The sequence below is a fragment of the Leucoraja erinacea genome, chromosome 32 (assembly GCF_028641065.1).
Source record: "Leucoraja erinacea ecotype New England chromosome 32, Leri_hhj_1, whole genome shotgun sequence".
Taxonomy (NCBI): domain Eukaryota; kingdom Metazoa; phylum Chordata; class Chondrichthyes; order Rajiformes; family Rajidae; genus Leucoraja; species Leucoraja erinaceus.
In genome coordinates, this window is record NC_073408.1 from 12,537,031 (window position 1) to 12,558,702 (window position 21,672).

At 42.0% G+C, this 21,672-nt stretch overlaps 1 protein-coding gene across 2 annotated transcripts in view; it reads right to left on the minus strand.

The window, feature by feature from the left end:
- LOC129712390 (CXADR-like membrane protein) overlaps window positions 1–21,672 on the minus strand; it is an 82,680-nt gene that overhangs the window by 11,943 nt on the left and 49,065 nt on the right. The window contains exons 2-4 of one of the 2 annotated variants that reach the window (XM_055660780.1): window positions 15,000–15,148; window positions 6,530–6,734; window positions 349–516 (exon numbers count right to left, since the gene is read on the minus strand). In XM_055660780.1, the coding sequence (XP_055516755.1) occupies window positions 349–516; window positions 6,530–6,734; window positions 15,000–15,148 (522 nt within the window). The remainder of the gene's footprint in view (window positions 1–348; window positions 517–6,529; window positions 6,735–14,999; window positions 15,149–21,672) is intronic. The other variant, XM_055660781.1, reaches the window with a different exon arrangement.

Below are 21,672 nucleotides of genomic sequence, written 5' to 3' on the forward strand. Positions count from 1 at the left end.
AGATCAATTGAACTCTGCAACATGTTCAGCACAAACATTGTGGGCCGAAGGGCCATTCCTGTACTATACTGTTCTATGTCCTAGGTTCAAAATTCTAATTTTGGGTTCATTTCAGAATTCTAATTTTGGGTTTGTTTCCCAAAAATTCCTAAAGTCATCCCACGTTCAAAAAGGGTGAAACTGTAAAAAGGTTTAAGGAATATATTATGGTGCAGTAAAACATCGTGCAATTTCACTTGCTCATGCCAGTGCAGGGTGGGTATAAGCATTGGACCTCCAGTTCGAAATTGGAATCTGCCTGGCAATGGGGTAACAATTCAGTTGTCTGTAAAAATATTTAACACCAACCTATGTGTGAACGAGTTTGAAATTTGGTCTGCTGTCCCTCAGTATCCAAAATATGTTGCCACCTGTAGGAGATAGGTTCAGTGCCTTTTTCCGACCTACACTGAAGTTTAATGTCATTCCCTTGCAGAAGCTGCCCTTGTGTCCAGCACATAGGTTTCGAGGGTCTAACTGAAGCAGAAGAAAAGATATTTTAATTGAGGTCCCATTCTTTAATCATCATGTTGCTTTGGATAGAAGTCGTCAATTCTCTCTATTTTAGTCACACATAAAAACTATCAAGAGTACAGATTGATTCAAACATATTACTATTGTGCAGACTTGCCCAAGTTTCCGGAGTTCATACAACAGTTGCTAATTTCATTATTGTGAATTATTTGTTTTTCTCCAAGTAGATATAGGAGCTAAAGATGTATTTGACAGCATTGACAATAAAAGAGACTATTGTAAACAAAACAGCTCGTTTCATTTATTCAGCTGTTAGTGCCCACAGCCATATGTTGTGTGATGAGTGAGTCTTGAATATTCTTTAATGACTCACCCAGCAAGTAACACACACCCTATCAGCTCAATGCAAGGTATTTAGTGACCAAACACTGTCTTTTCCACAGACCTTCTTATACTTTCTAAAATATTTTAATCTCCTACCATAAAATCTGTTTTACATTCTAATCTAATGAAGTCAGATGGACAGAATTTCTGATTGGAAATCCAAGCTCTTGTTCATGCTGTGGGTATCATTATTGAGCAGAATTCTGACTGGGAATTCAGATGGATTGACAGGCATGCCTTTCAGCCGAGATTACTCCAGACCAAGCCCTATCCTTACATAAGGAGTCTCCAGGAATCTCCAGTTTGTCTACAGAGAGCATTAGGAGAAACGCATTTCAGATCTTGTAGGCTTTGCTTGGCCATTGCCGATGTGAGGGAGTGCGGTCGGCTTTATTGGAAGGCAGATGGAGGGAAGGTGGTGTACTCCAGCTCCTCCTGCCACACAGGTTCTGCTTTTACATTCATGGTGTGCTACACCCAGTTTGTTGCCTTTCCTGATGTCTGGGAAACGAGGATTAAGACTACAGAGCAGGATAAATATGAGGTTCCCAATCTCATCAATGTATTGAATTGGACAACCTGTCATACAGGAAAGGATTGGATGCTTGCACCCTTTTCCACCTCCATGAAATTTGGACCAGGTGAACTGCCATTGAATTTGAGACGTTTGACGTTTTAAAAATTCACTTCACCCTAATTAAGGTTCAAGTTTTCAAGGTCAGTTTATTGTCATATGAATCAATTAAGGCACATTGAAATTCAAAACACCATACAGCCATACTAAAAAAAAGCAACCAAACACACAACTACACAAAAGTTAACATAAACATCCACCACAGCGGATTCCCCACGTTTCTCACTGTGATGGAGGCAATAAAGTCCAATCTTCTTCCTCTTTTATTCTCCCGTGGCCGGGGCAGTTGAACCATTTGCAGTCGGGGCGGTCGAAGCTCCTGCAGCTTGGAGTTCCAAATGCCGGTCTCTGAGACCGCGAGCTCCATGATGTATAGTCCGCTGGCACTCGCGATAGAGATCAGAGACCGATCCCTGGCAAAGGAATCGCAAGCTCCGTGATTTTAAAGTCTGCAGGCACCCGTGGTGGAGCTCTTGAAATCATTCTCCAGCAAAGGCCGCCAATTCCTCGATGTTAGGCTGCAGTGCGGACAGAGAAACGATACGGAAAAATATCGCATCTCCGTCAAGATAAGGGATTAGAAAAAGTTCCAACTTCCCCCTCTCCAGCCACCACATAATACAAGCTAAAGAACACTAAAAACATACATTTAACATATACAAACAAACAACAAAAGAAGGAAGAGACAGGCAGACTGTTGGCGAGGCTGCCATTGCTGGCGCCATCCGCCAAGTGCGGAGATGATGTTTCCACTCATGGTAGAGTCCAGGACCAGATGCCATAACCTCAAAATAAAAGGACGTAGGTTTAAAAAGGAGATGAGAAGGAATTTCTTTAGTCAGAGGATGGTGAATCTGTGGAATTAATTGCCACAGAATGCAGTGGAGGCAAAATCAATTAATATGTTTAAGGCAAAGCTAGATCGATTCTTGATTAGTACGGTTGTCAGGGGTTATGGGGAGTAGGCAGGAGAATTGGGTTGATAGGGAAAGATAGATTAGCCATGATGGAGTATGACAGAAGACTTGGAGTTGAATGGACTGGCCAATTTATGCTCCTATCACTTATGAACATGAAGACTAGAGAACGGGGTTGAGAGGCAAAGATAGATAAACCATGTTTGATTGGTGGAATAGACGATGGGCTGAATGGCCTGTCTGCTCCTTGAACCTATGAACATAAACAATTAGTTATTAAGTTATCCTTCACCCTTTGATTCTTCTTCAACCACTATTATGGCTCTGGCATTCTATCTTCCCACAACCTAGAAAAGGGGAATCCTCACTTTTATCTTTGATTTGTTCTAACTAAACTTCCTACTTCAGGCCTCGGCAGTCAGTGGGGACAGTGAAGATTGGATGACATTTTTGAGTGCCTTTCTTGAATTGCTTCTTAATCCTTCACTCTAATAGAAAGATACCCAATTTATGCAGCACTACCTGATAAAGAGGAGAATGATGGGTTCTTGATTAGTAAAGGGCCTGTCCCACTTGGCCGTCATTCACGCACCATTTAAGCGACCTGCTAGCGTGTGGGTAGCGTGTGGGTAGCGTGTGGGTAGCACGGGATGGGCGCATGGAGTGGTGTGGAGGAGTGTGGAGTGGCGTGGAGGAGTGTGCACAAAATCTTCGTGCGCCACCGGCCTGTTGCGTAACTGACGGCCAAAGTGGGACAGGCCCAAGACCCTGGCTCAGCGCAACATCTCACTTCCAACAGCAGCAGAAGCAGGCAAGCGATCGCCGAGCTCGGTCTGGGGCTCACGGTCGTTGCGGATCCGGATCCGCCCCCACTCCTACTCCCAGAGCGGGGCCAAGACGATTGGAGATAGACACAAAATGCAGGAGTAACTCAGCGGGACCGGCAGCATCTCTAGAGAGAAGCAATGGGTGGCTTTCGGGTCGAGACCCTTCTTCAGACTGAAGGAGAGTCTCGACCAGAAACATCATCCATTCCTTCTCTCCAGAGATGCTGCCGGTCCCGCTGAGTTACTCCTGCATTTTGTGTCTATCTTCAAATGACGTCACGCGCTCCAGACGGCTGTGCGGACGCATGATGACTCGCGCAACCGTTGCGCGTCAGTCACTACCGGCCTGTCGCGTAAATGACGGCCAAGTGGGACAGGCCCTTTAGGGTTTCAGAGAGAAGGCTGGAAGACGGGGTTAAGAGGAAAAAGTAGGTCAGACATGATTGAATGGAGGGACAGAGGATGGGCTGAATGGCCTAATTCTGCTCACATGTCTTATAAACTGTTCGTTCAGCCCAGAGAGGAGTTGGGAAACAATTGCAGCAGATATTTCCTCTAAACAATCAGCAGGTGGCACTCCAGGGAAAGGTATTGTTTACTTGTGCCATTGCTACAACATAATGGCAATATGTTGTATTCAGCATCCAGAATAGTGTATATAATGCTCTGCCATTACTAAACAGCATTTAATGCTGCCAAAAAGGGATGAAACTTCTTGACAGTAATTGCTTCACAACACAATGCAGTCTCCACCCCACGTTCACGGAATGTTAGTCATAGATAATCACAACACTGAAAAGGCACTTTTTTCTTTTTAAATTCTCTCCACATTCTCATCAACTCCCCCAGATTTAACCACTGACTTTCACAGTGGTAGTTGGCAATTTACAGTGAGCAACTATCCTACCAGGCTACATTAGTTTGGAATGTGGGAGGAAACTGGTAGCACCAAAGGAGAACATGCAAACTCCACACACACACAGAATCTCTGGCTTTGGGAGGGAGTGGCTTTACCAACTGCAACACTGTGCCACTCATAAATATTTATATAAAATCAGACTAATAATCTAGCCATTTGGTGAACTCATTAATATAGTTAATCCATTTTGACATGTTGACCTTGATTTTTGCCAAGAATCCTCTGTAGGTGAGGAAAATTAATTCCTTGTATACTTAAAGAACTTCCAATCGATCTTGCTCCTTGTAATTTTCAAGTACTGCATAGCCAATTGGTGATTATCATTCTTGTTTTGTGGACTGTGGAAAATCTAGGTAAATTGAGAATAGATTTTATCACAGCATGGTCCAGTAAACAGCAATGAGATAATGACTAAATAATCTGTTCATAATCAAGGTGGTTAAGAGATAAATGTTGGCCAGGTTATGAGGAAGAAGTCCCTTATTATTCTTTGATCGTTGCCAGGTGATCTTTTATGTCTGCCTAATAAAACAGAAAATGCCCTTGATCTCTTGAGCTGTTAGCATTTGGACTAGTTTTCCATGTGAGAAAAGGCTTGACTGATTTCCCTGGAGACTACATCAACAACACCAGCGTTGACACATTTAGTTATCTCCTAATTAGTTTCACTGGATCTCCCCTTAACAAAGATATGTTCACTATCCCCGATTAATCCCTGCCTCGCTAACTGTAGATTAATCCTGACATGCAGGCTTTTATCCCAATAGGGTTTCAACTTTCAGTCTGAAGAAGGGTTCCAACCCAAAACATCACCCGCTCCTTTTCTCCAGAGAAGTTGCCCGACCCGTTAAGTTGCTCCAGCACTTTGTGTCTGTCACAATATCAACCAGCATCTGCACCTGCTCAGCGGAGGGGGGACTGAGTAAGATGGCCAAAAATCACAACCGTAAGTGGTAGCATTTTATCTTAAATCAATATACAGTGCAAACAGGAAGTAAGTGCATTTGCAGTAGTGCCTTTTAACTTCAAGCCAAAGCACCCAAGCCACCATTTGCAGTAAGAAGTGCCTTTCAACTTCAAGCCAAATCACCCACCAACATTTGCAGTAATTAGTGCCTTTCAACTTCAAGCCAAAGCACCCAAGCCACCATTTACAATAAGTAGTGCCTTTCAACTTCAAGCCAAAGCACCCGAACAACCATTTGCAGGTAGTGCCTTTTACTTCAAACAAACCATATTTTCATTTTCAAACCACATTAAGGGTACACACAGTTGTGCAGACATTTGTTCAGTATTATTCAGAGCTCATAGAGACGTGACCCTTGGCTTCATCCATCTTGCAGAGAGTGAGGCACACCACTTCCTGGTTTTATAGTCCCCCCCCCCAGCAGGTGCAGCAGAGAGAATGGTGATTTTTTTAAACTTCAAGCCAAAGCTCCCAAGCCACCATTTGCAGTAAATAGTGCAATTCAACTTCAAGCCAAAGCACCCAAGTCACCATGTGCAGTAAGTAGTGCCTTTCAACTTCAAGCAAAACACCCAAGCCACCATTTGCAGTAAGTAGTGCCTTTCAACTTCAAGCCAAAGCACCCAAACAACCATTTGCAGGCAGTGCCTTTTTACTTCAAACAAACCATATTTAGATTTTCAAACCACATTAAGGGTACTCACAGTTGTGTAGACATTTGTTCAGTGTTATTCCAAGCACAGAGAGACGTGACCCTTGGCTTCATCCATCTTGCAGAGACTGAGGGAGGTACACCACTTCCTGGTGTTATAATCCCTCCCCCTACCTCCAGCAGGGGCAGCAGAGGGAATGGTGAATATTTTTTAAACATTAATATCTCTCTGATTTTTCATCGATGGGAAAAATCCTCCGCACCCGTAAGGCGGAGAGGGGCTCTGAGCGAGGTGGCCAAAAATGACGGCCGTAGGTGGCGTCGTTCTGTCGGAAATTGCAGCACAGTGGGCCAAAAGCGGTCAAGATCAGAGATTTAGTAATATATGAACAATAGAGTATAGGAAGCCAAAGGCTGATGCTTAAGTGCGACAAAAACATGAAAATAAGCAACAACATTTTATAAATGGGAAAAGGGGTGTGGCTGTTTTTATTTTATTAGAGACATGTGCTCAAAATATTTTATATATTGAGATAATTCCCTTGGGCCTACTGAATTATAATTCAGTTCCAAACTCAAAGCAAGAATGCATGCCAGTTATTTGTCATAAATCTTGAGCTCACCAAAATGTTCACTATTAAATGCCTTAATATTGAAATAACATATGCATATTAAATATGCTATATAATCTTATTGATATCTTTCCTGGTGCTTACCTAAGACCACAAGATTAATGGCAGATTTCAAATCATACTCTCCTGCATTTTTCACTTTGCATGTGTACAGTCCAGAATCTGTCGCCTGCAGGGAAGAAATTTTGATGGAAGCATCACCCATCAGGTAATCTGCTGCAAAGGAGATTCTCCCTCTCTGCTTTGCACTTACGTTCTCATACACATAGCCCGACGAGTAAGTGATCACCTGTGAATCAAACAGAATGGAAATTGATCTGTAATAGCAAAACATAGAATGAGTCCCTATATTTGGAGATGTTTGACATGTTTGGGTCTCTCTTGGATATTCTTTAGGATTCAGTAGCCTCATCCAATCGAGATTATAGCTATCTTACTGTCATGTTCCAAGTTGGAACTCCACCATTATCCGATTACATTTCCGCCCACCCAAAATCAAAGAGATGAAATGGGGTAGGAGATAACTGCAGATGCTGGTTTACACCGAAGATAGATACAAAAAGCTGGAGTAACTCAGTGGAACAGGCAGCATCTCTGGATAGAAGGAATCGGTGTTTCAGGTTGAGACCCTTCTTCGGACTGAGAGGGGAAGGGAGATACAAAGATATAGAAGGGTAAGGTGTGAAAACAAGAGATCAAAGGGGATGAGGTTCATCTTTTTCTCATCATATCCTCACCGTTTCCTCCCAGATTATATAATTCAATTACTCGGTAAGGGTCATTTGCAGTCACCAATTAACCTGACACAGATTTGGTTTATGGGGGAAAACCAGACTGTGTGGGGAATAACCTATGTGGTCACTGGGAGAACCTGCAAACTCCACATACTGTAGATAGCACCTGAAATCAGGATGAGACTCTTGGTTGCTGGAGCATCGAGGCAACAACTCTACTTGCTGTGTGATTTTGACACCCGTATCCTGGTGATTCGCTTCTGCTCCCTCTCCTAAGCTTCTACATCCTTCCTGTAATGTGACCAGAACTGCATACACTGCTCCAAATGTGGCCAAACCAAAGTTTATACAGCTGCAACATGACTTCCTGACTCTTTTACTCAACGTGCCAACCTAAGAAAGCACATATGCTGTATGTCTTTTTTACCAGCCTATCTCTTTGTGGTGTGTAGGAAGGAATGGCAGATACTGGTTTACACCAAAGGTAGTCACAAAGTGCTGGAGTAACTCAGCGGGACAGGCAACATCTCTGGAAAGAAGGAATGGGTGACATTTCCGGTTGAGAACTTTCTTCAGACTGAGGGGGGGGGGGGGGGGGGGGGGAGACCAGAGATATGGAAGGGTAAGGTTTGAAAATGACAGATCAAAGCAGATGGTGATCGTATATGTGGATTGTGTTGCTACTTTCAGGGACCTATGGACATGCACCCAAGATCATTCTGTACATCTTGTACACCAGTGCTTCTAAGTGCCTTGCCATTTACTATATATTTTCCTCTGGCTTTTGACCTTCCAAAATGCAACATCTCATACATGCCTGGATTAAACTGCATCTGCCACTTCTCTGCCCATATTTGTAGCTGGTCTGTATACTTCTGAATCCTTTCACTATCTTTCTAACCATCCACAACTTTGGCAATGTTTGTGTCTGCAAACTTGCTAATATCCCAAACCACAGAGATCACAGCACGGACCCTGAGGAACATCACAGATCTCCAGTCAGAATAAAACCACTCCACCTCTATCCACTGTCCTTTTTAGCTGAGCCAATCTGAGTCCAATCCATCAAGTCTCCACAGATCCCAGATGCCCTTGATCTCTGGATCAGTCTTTACTAAAGTCCCTGTATACAACATCCACTTCCTTGTAAAGTATGAAACTTAGGTTGTCAGCCTCACGACAAAATCACTGAGGATACAGAGAACGATAGATCACTTGGACTTCAGAAAACTAAGCTTAGTAAGAGGAAGAGTCACCAAATATTCCCTGAAGCAAATGACCAGCAGATCTAACCCTAACCACAACCCTACGTCAACAACGATCTTCTGTGGACTTTGATTGCATCTTCATGCTTCAGTTTTGCACTGCTATAGTATGGTTACCAAATATTTAGTTTGGTTTAGTTTAGAGGTACAGCGTGGAAACAGGCCTTTCAGCCCACGGAGTCCATGCCGACCAGCGATCCCCATTACACTAGCACATGCCACACACTAAGGACAATTTACAATTTTTACCAAAGCCAATTAACTTACAAACCTGTACGTCTTTAGAGTGTGGGAGCACCCGAGGAAAACCCACGTGGTCATGGGGAGAATCTACAAAATTCGTACAGACAGCACCCATAGTTAAGATCAAACTTTGGACTAAGCAGGAACTTTATCCTGTGCCACTGTGCTGCCCAAATACCATAATAAACAAAACCATGTCATTAATTACTGATTAAGAATTTATGGTATTGTTGAATTTTGTATATTTGTTTGCTGGGTTATTGCATTAATGACATTATTGTATATTTATTTGTTGTGTTATTGTTGCAAGTAAACATTTCATTGTTCCATTTCCAATGCATATGAAAATTAAGCAAGCCTATGAATAAAATTAAAATATGTAATTCAATTTCATAATATTGATCTTGTGTTACCATCATTGCATTCTGCGTTAATCAAGGCCTTATAATCCCCCACAAGCTCTCAAAATGGAAAATTTAAATAATTTAGTTCAACACATGTTAATCTGTTTTAACAGTCCAATGTCTTTAGATAAAAAGGCTATGAATCAGAATGTGAAAATAATTAATATATTTATATAGTGTGGAACGGATAACTAAATTTCATAATGGCCAACATGGCATTCAGATATTGCCAAAAAAAGAATCATCCTTGTATGAAGCTGCATAAATGATTCTAAACTCATGAATTGAAGGAATCCACAGGGAATGCAATGTTAATCATGTTGCTACTGCTTCACCACAGGATATTTCATGTTTAAATATGTCCTTTTCAAAGGCACATCCCACTGATTCAAGCCTTCAGAAAATGTAACATGTTTGAAAGTGATTTGTAATTGGACCATCTGTGCACAGAATATTTACATGAATTACTTTTTTCACTGCCTTTGATTTCCGTCTATTTCCGTGGCAGTAGCACTGATGATCACACATTTTGATGACAGTGATCAGTACAACCACTTTATCCTGGTGTCAATAATTTCCCAGGCCACTTAATGTGACTTCCACCCCCCCCACACACACACACACTGTGCTGACCCATACCTAAGGCCCCAATGTCCATGTAACTCCTGAGAATCCTCCATCGCTGCAGAGAAGAAGGTCATCTTAATCGGCAAAGTCGGACTTCCTTTGACCCGTCCTTGTCCAATTAGGAATTCTTAACCAACCTAACTGAAGGGCGACACAGTGGCACATCAGTAGAGTTGCTGCCTTACAGTACCAGAGACCCAGGTTCGATCATGATCTTGTGGGCCGTCTGTACAGAGTTTGTACATTCTCCCTGTGACTGCATGGAATTTCTCCAGGTGCTCCAGTTTCCTCCCACACTCCAAAGACGTACAGGTTTGTAGGTTAATTGGATTGTGTAAATAGTAAATTATCCCTAATGTGTAGGATAATGTTAGTCTACGGGGTGATCGCTAGTCGGTGTGGACTCGGTGGGCTGAAGGGCCCGTTTCTTGTGATGTCGGTGATGTCTTTGTAATGTATGTAACAGAAACTTGTGCATGAGGAGAGCAAGCCTCAAGCCTCCATGGAAGCGAAGTAGTAGAAGAAGGTTCAAACAGGACAATGGAGCCACTACCGGCGTCGAACAAGACCGACGAAACAGGGTGAGCCCGGCCGGAAGGAGTGTCAGCCCGGTCGTGAAATGAGCAGCAACAGCTGAGCCAGCAGCAGTATCGGAGGTCTGGAGTGGCCAGTGGTGGAGAGAGGTGCAGTCCCGACGCAGGGGAACGGTCCTGAAAAGCAGCGGGACCGGCCCCGAGAAATAAAAAAAGGTCGGGAGCGGTCCCACAGAGAAACGGAACCGGCACGGAGCATACCAAGCCCCGACAACAGGTGCAGTCCCGACGGGAGAAACAGCGACTGGCATGGCAGCAACCAGGTGAGCCCGAGAGCCAACGGTGGGCAGAGAAGCAGGACCTGCAGAGAGATGAAGTCCCAACGGAAGAAGCGAAGACACAGATACAAATGTGAAAATTATGTAGATGTGCTGTAAAAACACTGCAAAAGTGATGATGAAATGCTGTAAACATATCAAAATGCTGTATGACATGTTAAAAGAAGAGGGTCTCTCCCTAATGGGTTTTGCTTACCTGATAAAAGACTGCATTCGTTACTGTTGTTCTTTTCCACTGATATACACTGCCACTGTGCTGTGAGTTAAAAGACTGCATTCGGTACTATTGTGATAAAAGGAACATTCTTTCCAGGAGAAAGGGGGAATGGATGTAAGAACAAATGTAAGAATACTATAGAACGGGGTTCTATTAGTTATTAGTGTACTGTCTGCACAGGTGATTCGGGTATACTAATTAAGGGGCAATCAATGTTTTGTCTTGTTTTCATCAGCTGCATGCAGTTCATTATCTCTTCTCTTCTCCCTCATCGAGGTGATCAACCAAACTAAGTATGAGTCTGGTTGATGGAATAAAAAGGGGAACCCCGTGTAGCAGTGTGTAAAAAACCCTGGATAGCCGTGGATGGACCATCAGTAGTCAGACGCCCAGATGGGAGAAACCTGGACAGAGGAGCCCGTCTTCCAGAATCCAGCAGTAGTCTCCCAGAAGGGTCTTTAAGTAGGAGAAACCTAGTCAGAGGAGCCAGTCTCCCAGGGGTGAGAAATGGCCAGAGGAGCCCGTCTCCTAGATGCCAGAATAAGTCCCCAGAAGCCTAACTAGACGAGAGGTGGGAGCCAGTCTCCCAGTCGCAGCAGAAGGCAATTGAGAGAGGCCCTTTGCTAGAGTGTAAGATTAAAGTGGATATCAGGGAAGATGATAAACAAAGTGAAAAGGGGAGATGTATGATCAAAGTGAAAAGGGGGAGATGTGATGTCTGTGATGTCTTTGTAATGTATGTAACAGAAACTAGTGCATGAGCCTCGTGACTGAGGTCGTGACCTTCAAGATAAAAGGCAGTGATTGCAGAATAAACGGGCTCTTGCTCTGGAACACAAACCCGGTGTGGACGTGTCTTTTGTGCTAGTTACACCGAAGCCTTACCTCAGACAAGAATACCTTACACATGCTGTATCTCTAAAGTTTAAAGTCTAAAGGTGTGACAGCTTTCTGGCTCAAAATATGCAGAAAGTTCTTCCTCTTCTTTTATGTCAGTACAGGTACCTCATTCTCCATCTCATCAGCTCCGAGCCAAACTTCCTCACATTACAGAGATTTATTTCTGCAGTAAGTCTTGGCAACACATATCTCTTCATAAAATTCCATACACTGTATATAGCTTCCACAATACCACCCCCTACTAATCTTGTTTTGTATATTTTAAGTTATAAAGTTTTATGTATTTAATTTTCTTGGTAACATTTTATTATGTTTTACACTCAAAGTGAACTAACTGGTTTAAATATTTATCATGAACGATTGATGTGAAGCAGCAGTGGAATTTGACCAAGTATTTATACAGTATTAAAGACTGCGTGGCATTGAGTAATAGTTATTTTCTTATATTAACATCAAATGTCTTAAATATAATGCAAATCAAGAAAATTCAAGTCAGGTGGTTCCTTTAAAAAACGGAATAAGTATCAAAGCAATGGAAATTGGCTAAATGAAGCATTATCTGACGATAGCAGTGCATGCAATAAAAAGCTTTTGACTTGTACCTCGGTACATGTCGCAATAATAAACCTAATATCATGAGGCAGAATGGATTAGAAGGTCATGCTGAATGGGCATGATTGAGATGGGTGACAAAAATGTCATGTGAATCACTGTGGTAGAATTACATAGGATGTACAAGATCTATCAAAAAAACTACCTATCCAAAACACAAGAGGTCCTTGATATGCTGATTAATAATTTAGTTTAGTTTAGAAATACAACACGGAAACAGGCCCTTCGGCCCACTGAGTCTGCACCGACAAGCAATCCCTGCACATTAATCCCTCCTTCTTTCACCTCCGCAACATTGCCAAAATCAGACACTCTCTCACACCTCCCGCTGCTGAAAGACTCATCCATGCCTTCATCTCCTCCCGACTGGACTACTGCAACTCACTTCTCCTTGGCATCAGCTCCACCTACATCAACCGACTCCAACTGGTCCAGAACGCAGCCGGCCGACTCATCACCCATACCAAATCCTGGCATCACATCACTCCAGTCCTCAAACAACTTCACTGGCTTCCCATCTCCCACCGGATCACCTACACAATCCTGGTCCTCACCTACAAAGCCCTCCACCATCTGGCCCCCCCATATCTCACTGACCTCCTCTCCCTCTACCAACCCTCACCGTCCCTCAGATCCACATCAGCCGGTCTCCTCTCCATCCACAAGACCAACCTCCGCAGTTTTGGGGACAGAGCCTTCTCCAGGGCAGCTCCCAGGCTCTGGAACTCCCTCCCCCAACTGGTCCGCAATTCCATGTCCCTCACCATCTTCCAGTCCCGCCTCAAGACCCATCTCTTCACCTCTGCCTATCCTTAGCCCCACGTCCCCCTCCCTTTTCATCTGTGCTTGAATTGCCTCATATTGTGTTTTGAATTGAATTCTGTCTTTAATTTGTGTACTAGTCATGTCTCTACTATTTATTTCATTCCGCTTACATGTTTTTCCTCTACTTGCTAAATTTTTGTAAGGTGTCCTTGATACTCTTGAAAGGTGCCCATAAATAAAGTTTATTATTATTATTATTATACTATCCTACACACAACTCGGGACAATTATATTTATACCAAGTCACTTCACCTACAAACCTACACATCTTTGGAATCATAAAATCTAGGAGCAGATTTAGGAACATAGAAACATTGAAAATAGGTGCAGGCGTAGGCCATTCGGCCCTTTGAGCCAGCACCGCCATCCAATATGATCATGACTGATTATTCAAAATCAGTACCCCGCTCCTGCTTTTTCCCCATATCCCTTGATTCCTTTAGCCCAAAGAACTAAATCTAACCCTCTCTTGAAGAAACTAGGTCATTCAGCCCATCAAATCTAATCCGCAAGTGTGGGAGGAAACCGAAGATTTCGGAGAAGACCCACGCGGTCACGGGGAGAATATACAAAGTCCATACAGAAAGCACCCGCAGTCTGGATGGAACCCGGGTCTCCGGTGCTGTAAGCGCTGTAAGGCAGCAAGTCTACCGCTGCCCCACTGTGCTGCCCAATACTTCTCACATGTAATCAACAATCTAATCTTGTTGTTATCACATTACTTCTTGTGTGATCGAACTGCATGCAAATTAATTGCTTTATTGTCAACATTACACATTGAAAGTGCTTTATTGGTTATATTGTTGCTTGCGGTGTCCTGAAGAGGAACGTTCAGAACATCAACTGAGCCACTGTGGTCCGCAGGCTGCAGAGATCTGGTCAAGTGCTGTATGGCAGCGCACTGGTACACCACTCATACGCCATGCCTTACGGATTCTCCTCACCCGCCTCCAAAAATATATCGGGTCCAGCTCAATGGGTGTGATTGTCCGAAGTTTAGAGCTCAACCAATCTCCATGAGAAAGAAAAGGAAACTTACAGGCCAATCAACTTAAATCTTTCAAAGTAACATTGTCATAGGCCCAAACTCAGTTCACTTATCCAGTTTGTTTTTGAGTAAATAAACGCAGCTGTCAGGTTTGGCTTTTTGGATACATATTCTATCACTGCAGTGAGGAATATGTTTATATTAATTCTAACTAACGTCATTATTAAATACAAGGTGAAAAAGGGAAACAAATGAAAGAAAGATTGACAATAATGCAATAATGCCCTCCTTTGTTCACGAGTCAAAATCCATAACATTCATAAACATTCTCATAACCTACCTTTTAACCACAGTGTATTCTCTGAGTAACTGCAATCTGCATCAGTAGATTCCCAATCAAACCTTTTCCGTAATTGTTACAGCAGTTGTCAGGGAAATGTCAGTATAGAGCATATATAGAACCCATGGTTTATTTACACTGGGAATAGTCTGGGGCACACGTACACAGAATGATTAGGATCTGGTCACTTATACGACTGCTGCCATAGCCTTCAAAGGCATTATTATATAACTGAGCCTGCATGAGCCAAAAGAAACCTTATCCAAATGCTTAAGTTAATATTCAGTGTCAAGTTATTATTCAGTGAATATTAAAGGAAAAATCGCCTGCAATTCGTCCCAATGGAGAACTTGCTTCAAACAACAATTACAACATCTGCTTCATTTAAAACACATGTGGAAAAGGGGTAATTTGAAAAGTGATGAATCCAAGTCAATTATGGTGCAAAGTGACAATTCTAAGAAAGATTAATGCAAAAATAATAAATATTGATTTGGAATATAAAATATTTGCTACAGAAATACTCACCACTTTCTGATTTGGGTCAGAGTCCTGTAAAAGCCACTCAATATCCAGGTTCTTTGTTACTAAATGACCAAACCGATGCTGACATGGTAGCACAACATCCTGCTCCTCAATCCTCTTTATTTCAGTAGCAGTCGAGAAGCAGATACAACCTACAACAGAAAGAACGCGTAGAGTAAGTGCAAGGAAGTACAGAGTAACAAAGAGTAACTTGCAAGTGTGATTCTGAAACCTTGCAGACCGCCATGGCTTGCATCGCCATTAACATTCCAACTTTAGTTAATCTCACAGGAGCGACAAAATCTCATTTAAATAAATGAAGCTGTCTGAGGTTTATAAACGGGAACAGGTAATTTGCCCTGTTCAGTTCAAACCATACTTAACATCTGGTGGAGAGACAAAGGAAGCAATGTTGACCTGTGGAAAAGAACAAGCCAGGAACCCATTGACTTCCAAATTCGAAGGAGAAAATGGAGTTGGATTGGACACACCCTCAGGAAACATCACCCGACACAAACATCACCCGGCAAGCCCCGAAATAGAACCCCCAAGGAAAAAGGAAAAGAGGTCGCCCAGGAACAGTTGGGGAAGACGTCCAGACAGAAATGTTTGAGAGTGGACTCAACTGGGGAGATCTCGAAAGAGCTGCCAACAACCGAGTGAGGTGGAGGACATATGTCAATGGCCAATGCTCCCTAGAGGAGCAAAGAGCTTAAGAAGAAGAAGTTCAAACCAACAACTTCCTTCCATATTAGCAAAATACACCCATCTTGAACACAACTTCTTTTTGTTGAATTAGTTAACGACCTCTTAATTGTATGCAGTGATATACGATACGATAAGATACGATAGAACCTCATTTATCCCAGGAGGGAAATAGAAATACAGAAAGGTAATGAAATGTATTAGCAGCAGCAATACGGTTGTGCTCATCTGTCTGTAATCAACAGATGATTCAGATGATGTCCCTACCAAACACGGAACTGCAGTAACATTTAGACTATTTACACATCTCTGATGGTTTACATTTTTTTACCTGCTGGATATGTAAGGCAAATTGCTTTTCTCTTTTGTTAGAAATTCACAGATTGTTGTTGGATCCTTACATTTCCCTGATGGGCCTGTCCCACTTACGCAACTTTTTCAGCGACTGCCGGCACCTGTCATAGGTCGTTGCAGGTCGCCGAAAATTTTCAACATGTTGAAAATTCAGCGGCGACCAGAACAAGATACGACTCTTTGGGCGACTACTCGTGACCATACAGGCTTCACCCCGCGACATGTCAGTGGGGTGTCACCTGTATGGCCGTGAGTAATCTCCTCAGTCACCCAAAGAGTCGTAGCGTCTTTCTGGTCGCCACTGGATTTTCAACATTTCCGGCAACCTGCAACGACCTATGACGGGTGCTGGCAGTCGCTGAAAAAGTCGAGTAAGTGGGACAGGCCCATCAGGCTCCTGTGAATCAGTTCTATGAAACCTGTCCTATTATTCCTATCATCCTATTGACTATTACCCGTTACTTTTACATCCTTTGTATCATAAATGGACATGTGTATCCATACCCGAGTCTTCAACAAATTCATTAAAATGACTTTGTTATAATACTCAATGATTCAAAAATAATTTGAGCAATGTTTAAAGCAACACTATTGATTCCCATACCAGTGACGTTGGCTCAGGGTAAGAAGTGGGAGGAGTTATTACCTGGTGATGATTTATACATTGATTACAATAAGCTGCATATTCTTGTGTAGTGATTTAGTTTATATCACTAAATGTTTTGATATTCATGTTTATTCCTCTTACTTTTTTTTAAAGTTTCATTAATGAACGCATTGAAACTATTTTATAAAGCACTTTTAGAACCATGCCAGAGGTTTTTGTACTGCAGCCAGAAGTGCAGCATGATGCAACTGGTTTGGCGCAACTTTATCCATATCAATTTAAGCAAGATGACCCATCCACCTAACATTAGTTTGAAGCCTGGATTTCATTTGTTTGCTGTTTGGCTGCTCTACTCCTCTCTATTGAGTGTCATGTCTCATCTGCACTTTTTATGCGCTGACAATTGTCATGTCTCTGCAACACCTCAACTGATTACAGTTCAACATTACAGAAACTATAGCAGCATACAAATAACATGAGCAAAACAATCTTCAAATCACTTTACATGGATGGGCAAAGCAAATAGTATTTCTGTGATTTAAAGCATAATCAGTAAAAAATGTTGGTGCCCTATTTAGAGCTGGGAAATTAGTTCTTCATTCACTTGAACCATTCCTAACAGCTCCTGCACTGATTATTATAATTGTTGTTAAAAAATTGGTCTTCTTATTGCCAATGTATTTGTCCACCTAATTCAATGATAAATGTTCTGACAAATTTGTATCATTATGTAACATGGATGAGACTCTGAATCATTTACAGATCCACAGGGCATATCGCAAGTCTCACTGTCTAAGGATCTAAAACATTCTTGGAGGGAACCCTCAGGTATGTCCCAGAGCCGACGCTTTGATTCCATGATGCTCGTCATCACTACGTCCACATCTAAAAAAATGATGCTTCCTCACTGCTGAAATTCTCATCCTTACCTTTGCTTCCCCTAATGCTATTCTGATTAATATCTCAATGCCCTTGGTGATCTGCATGGTCTCCAAGTCCACCAACTGCACAGATGTAAAGATTTTACTCTCTTAGTCCAGTCCTTTATACTTTCATCATAATTTCCCCACCATAAAGCCTGTAAACCAATCCAGAAATTTAATTCTTCCAAAGCTAGCTTCTTGCATGGCCACCTGGCTCTGCAAGCTCCCACAACACAGACTATCTTTGGCAACTGTGCATTCAGCCACATATATCTTATGCTCATGAATTCACTTCTTGAACCACCTATCCTCTCTTCGAAATCTCTTCAGAACTCATCTCTATCGTTGACTCCACACCTTCTTCTTTGGCTCTGCTGTTATTTTTTTCTGATTACCCTTTTGAGAACTGCATAGGGACATTTTCCTACATCAAATACATTTATCATATTCCCCAGCAATAAACATGGCCATGGGAGAGAAAACCCCTTACCACTTACTTACCACATTACACTGCCTTTGTAAATTGCGCGTGTCTAAGCTTCCCCCCAGTCTAGTTTCAGTAAAAACACTGAATCAGAACTGCAACATTATTTACAATTATTTACAAGGTGTCTGTCTGGTTTGCAGCCATCCAATCCATTCTATGCATTTTGCACCTAATTGACAGGGTCTGCAGATGGTCTTTTTCTTTGCTTGTTCTTATTCTTTGCTTGCAAATTGTATCCAGGAACACACTGGCACCACTCCGCAGCTTGTCCCAGCTCTGCAGAAAGCAATTCCAAATTGACCAAATCTCCCAGCAGCCTCTGAAGGTTTTACCCCATTTTGAAGTTCTAGCCTCTCCAATTTAGCCAGGACTAACATTTTCTAGCTTAATAAATGAAGTCAGAAACTTCACCACCTGGACAATAAAACATCCAGAACTGGTCATAATTTTAGACTTCTCAACAAATGTCAGCAAAAGTATGCAGGCATAAAACTTCTTGACAAGACACTGGCTGTGTTTAAAGATGGAATAATAGTTTGTCTCACTGTGCCAGCTGGACTATTCAGTTAGCAAAGAAACCAACATCATTAACTTCTCATGCACTGTGGTACATCTTGTGAAGACTTCTTGTTCAAACAAAACCAAATGGCACCTTTGCAATTGCAGATCTTCAATTAATATATTTTTATTTATGATGGACCATGTATAGCAAAAAATGTACAAAATAGTGAATAAATGATAAAGGCATCCCACAATTTGCTTCAAATGTTGTTTTAAAGGTTCATGATTTATGATTCAATGTAAATTCTAAAAATATAATAAATTCTGACATATTCAAAATTAGTAATGGAATGCAAAGTGTACAGATTTAAATTACATTTTAATAATATCATACTCAGTATTAATGGTGTGGTAAGGTAAAAGGAACATAAATTTAGGAAAGCATAAACCATTATCATGATATTAATTTTAATTTAGTGAACCATTAGATCTATTCCCATACACTACAGTATTAATTTTAAACAATTTACTTCTGATGAGCAGCAAGACTTAATAATGTATTTCAATTTTATGTTGTTACTTTTTAATTAATATTTTGATTATAATTGCTATTACTTTAGAATGAACAAGGCTCACACATAACAACTATATTTTGATCTATTGGTTGGTTTATAATAGCATATATTTATATAATGCATTTCATGCCTCAAAATGTCCCATAATGACAGTATGCAGCCAGATTTTGCACTGAGCCACATTGGGATATATTGTGAATGAGCTTGAAGGGTAAAGAGGCAGAGAAGTTCATGAAGGGAATTCCTAAGCCCGAGGTTAGGGCCTGGGAAGCTGAAGTCATGGTACTAGTTGTGGGGAGATTTAAACTGTGAGCTGGGAAGAAAGCAGACCTGCTGCAGCAAAGTTTTTGAACTGTTCTAACACTGGAGGAGACGACAGAAATGGAAAATACATGAATCATGAAGGGTTTGAAATCATGATACCAAGTTTAAAATCAATCTTAGCCAGAATTCAGTGCTAGTCGGCAAGTGTTTGAGTTCGAGATGAACAGGACTTCTTGTGAGTTAATACACTCCCGCTGAGGATTGGATGAATTTAGGTGACAGAGTTGAATGAAGGAGACTGGTGATGAAAGTCCAGGTGCCATCAAGACTACTGGTAACAAGTATGAGCAAAGCCAGGGTTGATAGCCCAAAGTTGGCTTACGAGGGCGTGGTGGACATGGGCAAACTTAGTGATGGAGCAATTTTATGACCTGAAGTTCACCTAAGGTTTCAGAACATAGATCAGTCTAGCACAGGAGCAGGTAACTTGGCCTACAATGTTTGTGCAGACCATCATAAGTTTACACGTTCATAAGTGATAGGACTAGAATTTGGGCCATTCAGCCCATTGAGTCCACTCTGCCATTCAATCATGGCTGATCTATCTCTCCCTCCTAACCCCATTCCCCTGCCTTCTCCCCATGACCTCCTACAACCGTACTAATCAAGACGCTAAATTAAGATGCTAATTTAAACGGCATTTTCTGCCTGCTCATGATCTACATCTCAGAATTCCTTGCCTGTTCATGTATCTGTCTAAAATCCTTTAAAAACATTGCTATCATAATGGGTTTCACCGCACCCCATGCCAGCATGTTCCAGGCACCCACCTGGAACACTCTCTGTCTAAAATTCTTGCTATATTAATCTCCTTTAAACTTCCTCTTTCACCTCAAAGTTATGACCCTGCCCATGTCTCTCATAGATGTAAATACTTATACAAGAACGCCCCTCAGCTTCTGGTCCGCCAGAGAAAACAAGTTTGTCCAACTGCTCCAAATACTCTATAATCTAGGCAACATCTTAATAAATCTCTTATGCACCTTTTCCCAATCTCCACATTCTTTATGTGATGCTGCAATTAGAACTGCACACAACATTCCAAGTATGAACTAACCAAAGGTTTATATAGCTGTGACATGTTTTCCCAACTTTAATAGTCAATACCCCAACCGATAGGGCAGCACAGTGACGCAGCAGTAGAGTTGCTGCCTTACAGCACCAGAGACTGGGGTTCGATCCTGACTGTGGGTGCTGCCTGTATGGAGTTTGTAGGTGACCGCATTGGTTTTCTCCGGTTGCTCCAGTTTCCTCCCACACCTCAAAAATGTACAGGGTTTTAATTGGTTTTACTCTGTACACATCTATGAGATCACTCCTTATCCTCCTGTACTCTAAGGAATAAAGTCTTAAACCTCTGTCCCACTTTCACGACCTAATTGGCGACCTCTGCCGAGTTTGCCCTTGACTCATGCTCGCAGCATGGTCGCCACAAGGTCGTAGGAGGTCGTAGGAGGTCTTCGTAACTCTTCCTCACGCTCGTGAGTGGTCTCCGCCTACTCGTGGCCTCAAGTAGGTCGTGGCGTTTTTTCCAGCCTGATAAAAAATGTCCACGAGTTAAAAAAAGGTCAGCGTGGGAAAAATTGATACTTTTATTCGTAGGTAGTTCGTAGGTAAGTTGTAGTAGGTCGTGATGGTAGTCGTAGGTGGTCGTAGGTCGGTAACTGGCCTAAGAGAAAAAATGCAAACATGACATAATTTTATCATGTGATCATTTTCCACTCGTAGCTGGTCTTAGGTGTGGAAGACTATCGAAGGGGGGAGGGGTCGTAGGAGGTCATAGACATCGTCGTAGGAGGTCGTAGGAGGTCTTTTACTTCGATGAGTGAACATGACCTTGACATTTTTTTCAACTTGTCTAGGGTGTTCTAAACTCGTGGATTAGGTCGTCCAAGTGGGACAGGCCCTTTATTAATCTGCTCAACCTCTGTCTTTAGTTCAGGCCCTCAAATCTTGGCAACATTCTCGTAAATCTTCTCTGCACTCTTTCCAACTTAATAACATCCTTCCTAAAGAAGGATGATCAAAACGGAACCATTTCCATGTTGTATCTTTCAAACCATTCTTGATTAGAACCACCTAGCAGGGACCCACTTGACACAAGTGGTCTGGAAATTGATTATTGTATTTACACAGATAACAATTGTTTCCTCAATGTAAACACATTTGTTAGAAGGAACGTCAGACATGGCCTGGGCTG